This window comes from Alternaria metachromatica (assembly GCF_023757995.1).
Source record: "Alternaria metachromatica strain BMP 0045 chromosome Unknown scaffold_2, whole genome shotgun sequence".
NCBI lineage: Eukaryota > Fungi > Ascomycota > Dothideomycetes > Pleosporales > Pleosporaceae > Alternaria > Alternaria metachromatica.
Window position 1 is genome coordinate 1,102,369 of NW_026055493.1, and position 12,210 is coordinate 1,114,578.

General features: G+C 52.3%; 5 protein-coding genes across 5 annotated transcripts; 4 read left to right on the forward strand and 1 right to left on the reverse strand.

Moving 5' to 3' along the window:
• Positions 1-413: 413 nt before the first annotated feature.
• J4E83_001195 (uncharacterized protein) lies at positions 414-2,238 on the forward strand (the record flags this gene model as incomplete). The annotated part of the gene is made up of 6 exons (XM_049328152.1): positions 414-465; positions 768-807; positions 860-979; positions 1,031-1,313; positions 1,362-2,061; positions 2,111-2,238. 6 exons carry the CDS (start codon positions 414-416, stop codon positions 2,236-2,238), a joined length of 1,323 nt encoding a protein of 440 aa, XP_049192670.1.
• Positions 2,239-2,714: 476 nt separating this feature from the next.
• On the forward strand, positions 2,715-3,610 carry J4E83_001196 (uncharacterized protein; the record flags this gene model as incomplete). The annotated part of the gene is made up of 3 exons (XM_049328153.1): positions 2,715-2,757; positions 2,809-2,973; positions 3,069-3,610. The coding sequence occupies 3 exons, from the start codon at positions 2,715-2,717 to the stop codon at positions 3,608-3,610; spliced, it is 750 nt and encodes a 249-aa protein (XP_049192671.1).
• A 93-nt stretch (positions 3,611-3,703) lies between these two features.
• Positions 3,704-4,941, forward strand: J4E83_001197 (uncharacterized protein; the record flags this gene model as incomplete). Its single annotated transcript, XM_049328154.1, has 2 exons — positions 3,704-3,712; positions 3,757-4,941. The coding sequence occupies 2 exons, from the start codon at positions 3,704-3,706 to the stop codon at positions 4,939-4,941; spliced, it is 1,194 nt and encodes a 397-aa protein (XP_049192672.1).
• A 4,286-nt stretch (positions 4,942-9,227) lies between these two features.
• On the forward strand, positions 9,228-10,095 carry J4E83_001198 (uncharacterized protein; the record flags this gene model as incomplete). Its single annotated transcript, XM_049328155.1, has 2 exons — positions 9,228-9,609; positions 9,842-10,095. The coding sequence occupies 2 exons, from the start codon at positions 9,228-9,230 to the stop codon at positions 10,093-10,095; spliced, it is 636 nt and encodes a 211-aa protein (XP_049192673.1).
• A 436-nt stretch (positions 10,096-10,531) lies between these two features.
• Positions 10,532-10,843, reverse strand: J4E83_001199 (uncharacterized protein; the record flags this gene model as incomplete). The annotated part of the gene is made up of 1 exon (XM_049328156.1): positions 10,532-10,843. The coding sequence occupies one exon, from the start codon at positions 10,841-10,843 to the stop codon at positions 10,532-10,534; it is 312 nt and encodes a 103-aa protein (XP_049192674.1).
• Between the last annotated feature and the right edge of the window lie 1,367 nt (positions 10,844-12,210).

Sequence of the window (12,210 nt, forward strand, 5' to 3'; positions counted from 1 at the left end):
GGCAGGAAAGAGCTGCAGAAACGGGTCGCGGGGGCAGTCACGACGGGGTGCGCTCGACACTACAAGGTGAAAAGGGAAGCTGCGCGCCTGTCGCCTAGAGAAAGGAAGGTACGGGTGGGCAGCACTTGCGCGGGCGGGATGCGGGTAAGGATAGGTTCCTCGCTAAAGGTGGCGGCAGTGGAGATATGACGATCGGATTATTGTCGTCTGGAAAACTCCAACATCAAGCATGTGCAAGGGCGAGGTGGACAACGAGGGCGCACAAAGACAAAAGCTGGGGAGCAGCTCTCGAGGCTCAGAACAGCAGCTCTCTTTCGACGGATGCAGCCTTGGCGCTCGATACAGTGGAGTGCGTCAAAGCAAAGCCGCGGCCTACGACGTCATTCGTCCAACATCACATACTGGCAACCGACATGCCACGCGCATATTTCGAGCTACAAACGCTCACCCAGCATGTTTGCCTTTGTACGTGATATGACTGGCGGTGCCGTGAAATGCGCGCCCCTCTGCTTTTGCGACCGTTGATTAGAGGCTGTGAGTGAAATTCCCAAAAGTTACGCCGGTTAGCGGAGCCCGCCGTCACATGCCCCGTATTTTGCTACAGCTCCCTCAGCGAGCTCTCCTCCACATGTGCGCTCTCGCACCAACAATTATGAGTATAGGAACACGTAGTCTCGCGTCGTGCGCGCGACGCTCTGGTATCTTACGTAGAGCACCTTCAGCATCGCCTGTCTCTAGAGTACAAATTCGACATCCACATGCCGCAGCCGTCGCGCCCGCGTGGAGACCGTCTTCGGCCTTGGACGAGTGAGCACATAAGAGATGCTCCTGCCAACTTCCACAGCTGACATGTGACTAGATGGGTGCAGCGTGAAGCCAGACCCATAAGTCTGCGCCAGTTGACTTTCTTTGGAAGAACCTTGACAGAGTCTCGTCTCATCGACTCGGCCAACTACTGCCGTCTGGAGCTTCCCACGAGGTGTGATCTTGGTATCTGACAAGCGGAAATATAAGTGCTGAACACGTGTAGACTTGCGCACCGATTGCGTGATATTCAGACCCTACCATACGTCGTCGTCGCGAACCCTCATCTAGCTCATGTATACGAGTCGTATCTACGCGCTTTCGAACGCTTCCGCCGCGTACCTGAGATAAAATCGCTGGAAGATAACGAGAAGTACTGCAAGGTGCTGGAAGAGACGTTGACAGAGCATGCCACTGTCATACCCCGCCTCGCCATTGGTGTTCTCGAAGTTCGGGGCCTGATGAAGGCTGAGGAGACGGACAAGTTCATGACCACCATGTTGCGATCGGTATGCTCTCCGTCCATGCACAGCGTCGGGCCATGCTAATTGATTCAGCGCATCTCGCGACGCGTCATTGCGGAACAACATCTAGCACTGACCGAGACTTTCGATTCGCCATGGCATTTCCCACAGGCCGAAGTTCATCCCCACGACCAAGAGGCAGTCGGCGAGATATTTTTGCGTTGCAATGCGAAGGAGATAGTCGAGAATTGCGGCAAGACGATGCAGGAGCTCATCAGGACCGCTCAGGGCCCACATGTCGAAATTCCTGAGATCAAGGTCTACGGTCACCTTGACGCGACGTTCCCGTACATCCTGAGTCATCTTGAGTATATCATCGGCGAGCTCTTACGCAACTCTATCCAAGCTGTCATCGAGGAGCGTAAGTCGAAAGACGCCAAGCTGCCGCCTATTGAGGTATTGATCTGCGAAACCTCGCAGCACGTTATTATCCGAATTTCTGATCAAGGTGGTGGCATCCCGAACGAAGTCTTGCCATACCTGTGGAGCTTCAGCAAGGGTCCTAGGCGTGAGAAAAGGCTGCGAAATCTGGCGAGGGTACCAAAACTACTGGGAACATTGCAGGAGCTGCAGGTGCCTGGAGGTGAATCTGCAGCACAGGTGCAACAACGTCTAGATAGGAGGTCCAAGCACGGCGATTCGGGGCTGTATCACGGCTCGCTGTCTTCCTTGACCAGCCGCGCACCAGACCTGCGTCTTGGTATTGGACTTCCCATGTCGCGACTATATGCTGGTAGGTATTTCATGACAATGGCGGGGCTGCGCAGCTAACAATCTTACAGAATACTGGGCTGGCAGTCTCGAAATCCACAGCCTGGAAGGCTATGGCGTCGATGCTTTCCTTCAAATCTCGAAGCTTGGCAACAAAAATGAACGACTCACTACACGAGCCTCAATGGACGCCATTTAGATGGTGCACCCAGGGAGAATCTTGCGGGTGTCCCGCGTTGTCGTGAGGCAAGCGCAATCTTCACGCTGCTCAGTCACAACACAGTACCGCGGCAGTCGCTCACGAGTGCCTTCTCATCACCAACGAAGACATTTGCCTGGATTGCGACCTTCTGTCTGACAACGACATTAGCATTACATCCAGACACCGCCCAATCATCGCGACGACGTATTCTTTACGAGCATCTCTCACGACAGCATGTCTGTAGAACATCTCGTGAGTACACTCGACCCTGCTTGCGGACTTTACTAAAAATCTCCCAGCCATCGCTACGCACCGGTGTTGGCGCTACTGGCCATGCCCATCCATCACCCGTAGTCAACTCCGTCTTATCCGACAATGCGGAACGCCAGCACTTGGAAAGCCTCATAGCTAATTTAGCTTTCGATACCGATTTGTACGGTCATGGCTTTCACAAGAATTGCCCGCCACAGAATATGCACTGTCCTCGCAGGAGGAGATCAGGGTTCGAGCAAGAAGGTAGGACCGATACCTTCGAGCATGTTGTGGTACTTTGCTAATGCCCAACAGCGACGGACGTCGATTACCTCGACGTGGTCATGTGCTGGAAAGGCATATCAACTGCCCAAGCTGTCGAGCTCACGATATGGGAGCGCGTCTTTGAGCAATGTCTGGTCCCACAATTCGAGAGTCACATGAGGCGAAACATTGTTGCTGAACTTGGCGCATTACGAGGTACGATACTCGTTCTGCACTTTAAATTTCCAGACTGTTACAGACATCGCGTTGCCGTAGGAACTCATACAATGAACAATCTGAACACCCTGGAGCCTACGTCAACGCTGGATCACCTACTGTGCATGCTTCTATGCTGACCAACGTTGCAGATCATATTGCCGAGGACGAGCTCTGGCCTTGCTTGAAACAGATCATGCCCGCCAAGCACAAGCGTCTTGTTCGAATGGATCTTCCTAAACTCATCCACGACATGATCGACGCTTTCTACGATGATTTTCGGGCCGTCCCTACAAATACCAGATGGTCGTTCAGGTCTGGCGACCTACCAAACTTCGTGTATAATTACATCATGACGCAGGATTACCTGCTCCGCTTCTCAGACGGGCTATACATATCGGTCGATGTCGATATTGCCTGGGAAACAATGCCTGTGCTCATGATCTACGCCGCCGTCGTCTCGCAACCACCCAATGTCAAGCTCTGGCGTATGCCCTTTGGCCCGAAAGACCGGAACGCCTTTGTTCTCTACTTTGAACGCATCTTTAGCGAATCAGGATCTTCAAGCTACGAACACTTTCCCGAGGATGTTGTGTGCGAAGTGAAGAGATACAAAACGAAGGTACGATACCCATGAGTCACCCCTCACGTTACGTTATCCACTTTGCGCTTTTTCTTCTTGATTTCGGTTGCAGACCTGCCCAGTGCTTTCCTTTCTCACTGGAACGCAATGGCAGTTGTTTGCTGGACTATTACTTACAGCATGGCTAGGATGACACACAGACAGTGTCTGAGACAATCGTTCAAGCCAAGATGGTCACGCAATTTCCAGGTCACGTACGCTACGAACGTGTATTGCGTCATGCGGTCAAGGGCGAAGTGATGGACATATACCAAGTCGTTGCAACGCCAGACGACGACAGACCACAGCAGGAGGAACCGTCGACGCCCTGGGTTCCATCGTACACTAGTACGCCACTGTCCAAGACTCGCCCCCGTCAAGCACGTATTCCGTCTCTACATGAATGCTGGAATGAAGCATTTGCATACTTTAGACGACAGTCTGATAAGAGCCTCGATGACGAAGCTGACATCTCAGCCACATCGATTGCGGACGCATCCGTGCTGTCTGATCCTGATCTGCCAGCCGAGTCGCCTAGGAAACGAAAAGCTCCATTCCGCTCCACAAGCCTGGACGGAGCATCGACCTTGAAACCGGCGGACCACGAGTCAGACACTTGTCTCAAGCGTCAAAAGGTGGAGTCTTCCGGCCATTTCCACATGCTCACGACTTCTACGTCTACCGAGGTCATCGAGCTGCAGAAGAAGTGCGCTGCCATTGCACAGGACGTTGCCGCTATGCGCAAACAACTCGGCCCACTCGGTCAACCTGTGAACGGCAGTGATTATGATGTGTTGCGGCATAGTGAGGATATTGTGCGTCGTTTAAGGGAAGCAGTCGGCCCGTCACGCCCCTCGACTCCAACAGTATCTGCCACCAAGTTATCGCAGCCACAGGGCGAAGACCGACAGAAGTCTCTTATTGAGAAAGGAAAGGCAGTTGTTTTACCTCCTACGCCTCCCATGGAACAACGCGACTCATTGCTCCCCCGATCACTTTCGCCAATCTGTCTCACCAGCGAATCTGAAGAGAGCGGCAGTATTTCTTCCAATTCTGCCATCGATGCCAGTGGTCTCGGTGGTCAGCAGCGCGGTCATGGTGATAACGCAAGGTCACACCGTCATTCGAACGAACTTTCTCAAGACGAGATCCAGAAGAACTATCGCGAATTCGAGGCCGCTGCTCAGCGCAGGATGACGGACCCCACGTACGCGCCCGTCAGCGATGTGGGTGACATGAACTTTGAACGCATTTTCCTGGGGGATAGCGAAGCGGAGGATTTGAGCCTGGGGGACATCAGTGGCTTGAGTGAGGAGATGAGTGGGTTGGACATGGATGAGAAGTAGATTGGTGTATCGGATTGTTGATCGTTGCGTGGACTCAATGCTTGGAATGGGTCATTGTCCATTGTGTTGAGTTGATGTTCGCACTGGTCTATACATAGCGCAAGCGTAGTATCAAAGACTGCGTATCTCTTGAGCGTTTTTGCAGGCCGAGGTCTAGTAAGTGATATCATTAGGGCATCCACTGCATTCAATACCAACACGCGGAGGCAGCAAGCGACCACATACGCCTTCATAGTCCTGCCTGTCCGCAGCATGCGACCCGGTAGAATCTCCAAACCCTTCTCGTTCGAACTAGCACTAACAACGAGTAGCAAACGCGTACGAACGAAGAATGCTCTTCGCGCTATGGGAAAGTGCTGGCTCAGCCCAGCAAACATGGAACGAACGACTTGTCGTCACTATATGTAAACCACACGATAATCGCTCTTCCATACTGCTTTTTCTGCTGCGATCATGGCTATCCATTACTTCGAAGACCAATCTTGGCTCGACTTGCTACTGCTCACTCTACCTGTCGTTGTACCTCTTTTGATCTCGGTCTATTTCGTCATGACTGAACAGCCGCGACCAAGAGCGCACGCCAATCCTCTTCCGACCTACAACGACACGAGAGCTTCACGCGAACGGCTGGAGCATGTTATCGGCCCTGCGCTTAACTTCCTGGATACGCCAGATCCGCGAGTACGAAGACGCCAAATCGTCCGCCCGACATCTCCACTACCATTCGAACACGGTGTGTACATGCCAGATCCACATCGCAGCTCAAGAGCTGAAAGACGTCGGATCAACGAGGACGATCTCATCCACCGCGAATACATTCGTCAGTTGAGAAACCGAAGGTCGCAGTACCAAGACTTCGAGCCTAGCGAGATGGCACCGATGCAAGAGCCAGCCATTGCCGAAATCGTCGCGTCGCACCAAGACCCTTGGATTCCAGATGATTTCAGACTACCCGCCGCCGTCGAGGAAGAAGAACAACCATCGCCAGATGAACATACCTTCGTGTTAGTAGATCGCAGTCGTAATTCTTCCTGGGAAGTCGTGTCTGATGCGGAAGAGCGAGAGTGGCAGCATGTTAAGCCTCATCTACGTGGTGGTGGGGGCGACGAGCCGGTAGCGCTCAGACCGGTTCGAGCTCGCATGACTGCGGAAGAGCTTCGCGAACATATTCGTAGAAATCGTGCTGAGACGTTGGCGATGCTGGAGTATTATAGTAAAGCTGCGGTAAGGGCGCGCGAGAGGGATGATCGGACTCGCCGGTAAATGGATGGGGGTGAGCAAAGGGTGGGCTGTGTGTTGGCCATGTGTCACTGATGGCACATGCAGAATGGGCGGGATGAGTTGAGGCTTTTCGGGCGCGACGTGGACACGTTTTGTCATTTGTTGGGTCAGCGCACGAAGAGACCTCGCTCGGTTAGGACCGTAGTCGCCACATGATGAACCGAAGCTGCTTTCGCAACTGTGTCAAATAATACATTACGGTTAATACCACCTACATGTGAGCCCCCAAAAATAAAGACAACACATAGACACCTATTATCAATGTAGGTTGTCTTGATGTTCCGACTCTCCTCGGATGCACGACAGTGATCCCCCTCGCAGCTGCATGACTGTGGCACAGTGCCTAAGGCATGCCACGCGTACCTATTGTGGCCTACATGTACACTCTCACTGTTATCGTAATTTCCGATCGACGCAATCCATCTGATAAATACTCTATTTGTTTCAAGGCTGTTCTTCGAACGCGGCCACGTCACGCATCACTGCACAGATGGAAGAAGGCGCGTCTTCGTCGTCGAAGCCTGCCCCACTTGACGTCATAGAGATCCATCCTACGGCCCCGTCCACGGCAGTCTGGGGGGAGTGTTACATCTGCCACTCTTTCGAAAAGCTATCAGGTTTCTTTCTCCACGCGACATATGCTTGGGCTGATGTCGTTACTTCCGCGCATGGTTGCACCTACTGTGACGCGATCATACGCGGTTGTCGTGGGTGGCTAGATGAAGACCGCAAACGCGACTGGACACCGGACAATCTGCTGTTGTATCTTGGAGACTCCGAAGATCAGGCCAGCTGGGTCAACAGTAGTGCGAGGCCACGTCCTGGGGAACGTCACAGATATCATCGGGATGCGTGGAAATCAGGTGGCTACTTGAAGGAATGGGGCCATTACTATGTGGAGATGAGTTTTGCATCAACCAACATACGTCTGAAAATACTCGCAGCACAATGTGAGTCACTACGCGACATACCAGCCAGACAGGACTGGAAGCATTTTGGTCAACCTCTCCCTGAACCTTGGAGCTATCTTCAAAGGGTACGTCCAAGGACCGCGTTCACAGGGTCCAAGGACGCTTTTAAGATTGCTAATACGTGGCTGAAAAACTGCGTCGAGAATCATACGGCCTGTCGCATCGAAAAAGGTCAAGCTCTGCCGACACGATTGCTTGACCTTCGATCACCTGACAACGAAGAAATCATTAAGCTGGTAGAGAATGCTGATGGAGATGTGCGATACGCTGCGCTCAGCCATTGTTGGGGAGTCATAAAACAATTCACGACCACTAAAGCCACTCTCCCAGAAAGGCATGAGCATATTCGCCTCAAGGACATGACGAAGACCTTCAGAGAGGCGGTGCAAGTGGTTCGAGAATTAGGCATCCGATATTTTTGGGTAAGGAAGTAGCATTCAATTCATATGGAATGAATTACTAACCTTGTGTAACGATGACTTAGATCGATTCGCTCTGTATAGTGCAGGATGACCACGAGGATTGGGCACGAGAAGCTGCGCGAATGTCCACGGTTTATCAAAACGCATTTGTTACCATTTCAGCAACAGCTTCAAAGTCCGGTGATGAGGGTTTGTTCAGAAGATGCTCCGAGAACGAAGTTCAGTTCGTTTCCAAAGGAGGAGGCCCAATCACACTGATATTTTCCGAAGAGCGTTTCCACTTAGGCGAGTTCTACACGGGAAATTACCCACTCTTGAAGCGCGCCTGGGCTCTACAAGAGCGCCTACTTTCGCCCCGTATCCTACACTACACTCATCAGGAAATGGCTTTTGAATGTACAGAAAGACAACAATGCGAGTGCGCCAGTAGGCATGATTCGGTATGGAACAGCGACGCCAAAGCGGCTAGGACGTACATGCGCACAGAGGTGTCATCTACGGAAAGTGTACGAATTTGGAAGCTCATAATATGGCAATACAGCCTCCTTGACTTGACTCATGTCAGTGACAAGTTGATGGCTGTTGCAGGATTAGCAAAGACGTTCGCTAGGCCGGAAGACCGATACGTGGCTGGATTCTGGATGAAAGGACTTCATGATCAGCTACAGTGGGGAATACCCCCACTTATCAGCCATCCGAAGCCAAGGCCAGCGTGGAGAGCCCCGTCCTGGTCCTGGTCCGCAGTGGATGATCCAGTCCACTTCTTAGACTATGTAACTTGGTCCACATCACGTCGCTCTTTGGACGACCACACTGCATCTGCTGAGATACTCGAGTGTATTGTGGTACCTAAATCCGGAGATCACTATGGAGAGCTTCAGTCCGGAAGGCTTCGACTACTCGGACGCTGCGCGCAAGTTGTGTGGAACCAAGAAGACCGGCGCAAACGGATCTCTTTCCATGATTCCGTTACATTCCCCAACGGCACCAGGTATAACTTTTATCTCGATGCTTCGTCGGCGGAAGCATGTGTGCCTGATACCCGAATAGATGATTCCGAGGTAACATGTATCCTGTTCTTTGCTTCGACTGACTATTGTACCTCTCTTATACTCCGACGTTCGGAGACAGAAATAGACACTTTCGAGCGCATAGGCATCTTGATGGATTATAGGGGTGGCAAGGCTCTGGAGGATCTAGACAACTTATTTCCAAGTGCGAAGACAATAGTTGACATTGTTTAGTCGTTTCACATTGAGGTAATACCTTTTCCGAGACTGCGATACTCGTGTCTGACATATTTTAGTGGGAAGAATCAAGAATCGGCCAAAAGCTACCGATTGTCAATAAGAGAGATAGGGCATGAAATCGATCCGTCACGCGGGTGTGAAAGATGTGGGTGTGTCGACGCACGAGGTGAAAGGTAGATCGTTGGCACCGTAGTCATATAACGCACCAGCTGACGTGACGCTTCAGCCGGCAAGCTCGTTCAAATACAATTTGCTTTCTTATCCTCCTCGCAATACCTTCCCCATCACACTCCATATCAGACTCAAAAAACTCAACCATACCCCAAGAGTCTCACAAGCACAACAAACACAATATTCGCAAGATGAGTGCACCAAATAACGCACCGCAGCCACCCGGCCTAATAACATCCTCCCCCCACACCCTCCAAAACTTCGACCTCACCGCGCCCATCCTCCGCTTCGACTTCCCCACGCCCGCCGCGCAAGCAACCTTCCACCGCGCCTTCCTACAAGTCCGCAACGAAAAAGACAAAGCAGCTTTCATGCAACGTTTCTTCGATAACTACGACGGCCAAGTCTCCATACCTCGGCGTGTCATCATGGACACGAGCCGAGATGAAGAAGTTGCTCGGAGGCTGCAGGAGAGTCTGCCGGTGGAGGTAGATACAGGGAGGGATGAGCAGATGGCGAGACAGCTGCAGGGGCAGATGGAGCAGATGGGGAGGGGTGGTTTTGGAGGAACTGGTAGAGGTCCGGTTAATGGGGGACATGATAGGATGAATGGGCGAAATGACAGCACAAACGGTAGGGGATACGAAGGACGAAGCAGAGGCATAGCCGTAGACGGTGAAGATGAAGCGTACCGCGCAAGGAGACGAATCGAGCGTCAGCGGGAGATGCAGGGATGGGCGACCGCGGCGCAAGGATGGACGAACGCGGCTGACGGAGCCTACGTTGACACTATGGAACGACTAAGACACCAATTCCGACGAGCGGGCCTCCAAGATCCTGGTGCGTATCCTGGACAACCCGGATATGGTAACGCGGCTCCTCGACGAAATCCTCGACTACCGTCTCGTCGCTCCGAGAACCAGGATGATGAATTTGAGGGCTATCATGGCAATGAGGAGCAAGGCTATCCAGGATATGGTCAAGGTAACAGATGGTATGGCTACGGCTACGACCCTCGCCGGGATCACTGGGGTCATCAAGGTGGAGGCTGTTAGATGAACGGGTGGTGATACTGGTTCTTGAGTGTAGGCTCAGCGAATCATGGTAGAAATCTGCAGCAAGCAATGAAGAGATGAAATTGCAGGAGTACCTCCAGTTCTGTCCCAGTGAAAGTGAAAGGGCTTCCGACTCGAAGTGTACCTACTAGACGACAACAATACTGCTAACGCATACACCGCCTCCAATCATCCATTGATGCAGGCCGGTAGATTACCCGCTCGTCAGACTCATATGTTAGCGCACGCCCTCTGAAAGGCTCTGGTGAAGCCGACGCTGCTCTTGGTTGCTTTCCCTTCCCTGCCTTGGGCGTGTCATCGTCCGGGGGCGTGGAGGGTTGCTCCTCTGGGGGCGTGGAAGGACTGTCTTTCGGGGGCGGCAAGGAAGGCTCCTCGTTCATCAAGATGATACCCTCGCACAACATGCCGACATACTCCGTCTAAGTGTTATGCGTCATTGGTCGCTTGTGCACCTTCCTGACCTTCTGGATGTTGTACCCATTCGCGCAGTGATCAAGGAGATGGTCGAGAGGCATTCCGTCGTCGGAGAAGAGCTCGCCAAGTCTGCCCCGAAAGTCATCGCGGTCGATGGGGTCGTTGCGAGTGACGTCGGCTGGTAGACGTTCGCTCAGGATATGCAGAACGAGGGAGCAAAAGCAGCGATTGGGGGCGTGATCCAGGTAGTCCGACGATTGTATCCATTCGACGAGTTCTGGGTCAAAGACCATACGAAGATCCTCTTCGTTGGGCATACTCCACGGGATTGGATGTCGGCCAATGTGCAGAGGTGCCAGATCTCTGGGTCCCGCCTCGTCATGTTTCTTCATGAACCTTTTTGTCAGAATCGACCTTAGCCTCTTCGGGTGTATCGCGTTTGGATCAATCGTGGGTGAGTCAACCGTCGTGGGTGAGTCAACCGTAGTGGGTGTGTCAACCGTCGTGGGTCCGTCGGCGAGCTTTGGTGATGGAGGTCCTTGCGGCGAATCGCTTCGTACAGGCTCTTTGGGCGTCGCTTCCTTGTGTGTGTCCGGGAACATATCATGCGCGAACCCCGCCTAGACGCCCGGCAATCTCCTCGCACATGCCTTTCCATAGCCTATGGGGCAGGAAAACGACCGCGCCCTGAGAGTTGGGATGGGCCGAGCCTGGTATGGGGAAGTATCCATAGCGATAGTATCTGGACTTTGGCGATGTGAAGGTGAGGATATGAAGATAGCGCAATAACGATGTGGTGGTGTGCTGGAGTGTGGTGACTGTGACTGTGAGTGGAGTGAAAGTGGTGTTTGGGTCAATAAGGTGCGCGACTGCTCTGACCACGTCGATACTCTTCCGCGCTTTCCATCTTGTGTGCCTTCCCTGCTCTTTCCTATCTTTACATGGGAAGGTGCCGTACCCGGACGGAGCCAGATCACATGCGACGATTAGAGTTTCTACAGCCTCGTATTAGCAGCCCGTCGTTCTGGACACAGCGCGTATCTGTTGGTAAGCCTTTGTACGATCGTACCAGGTGATAATAATAACTGGGTTCTTGTGTATTGGTATATATTACTATGAACGCGATCGCTACCAAGGTGTACCCAAGCTCGGCATGCGCCGGACCGAGGTAGGATCGAGGCGGTACTTGAACAGCATTGGTGGACATCATGTGTGCATGCCGACCCCGAATCTTCCTTGGACGACCCTTACAGCTCTCTGCAATAGCAGAAACAAGCATCTGGGTCCTTCCTGTAATCGAAGTAAGCTTCTACCTTTCTGAATTCTGCGACGTGATACATACAGCTGTACTCTGTATACCTGAACTGCATCTGCACCAGGGAAGCAAGTGTCTGCACAGCCTTTGTTTTGGCCTACAGAAGGGTGTAATTCGTTAGTAAGTGATCATAAAAGAGAAAACTAGTACGAAAGATAGCTTACATGCTCGGTTGTCTGCAGTAGAACAGCTCCACTCATCTTTTGGGATCGCGTCTCCACCTTTCAGGCACCAGTACCTTATCTCGGCAGAAGCGAGTGAGGTGAATAGCATTGCGGCAACGATTGACAACTTCATGGTATGCGATTTCAGAATGCTGGAGGGTTTGTGATAGAGTAAATGTAGACTGCTGAGTAAAGTGATTTTCTG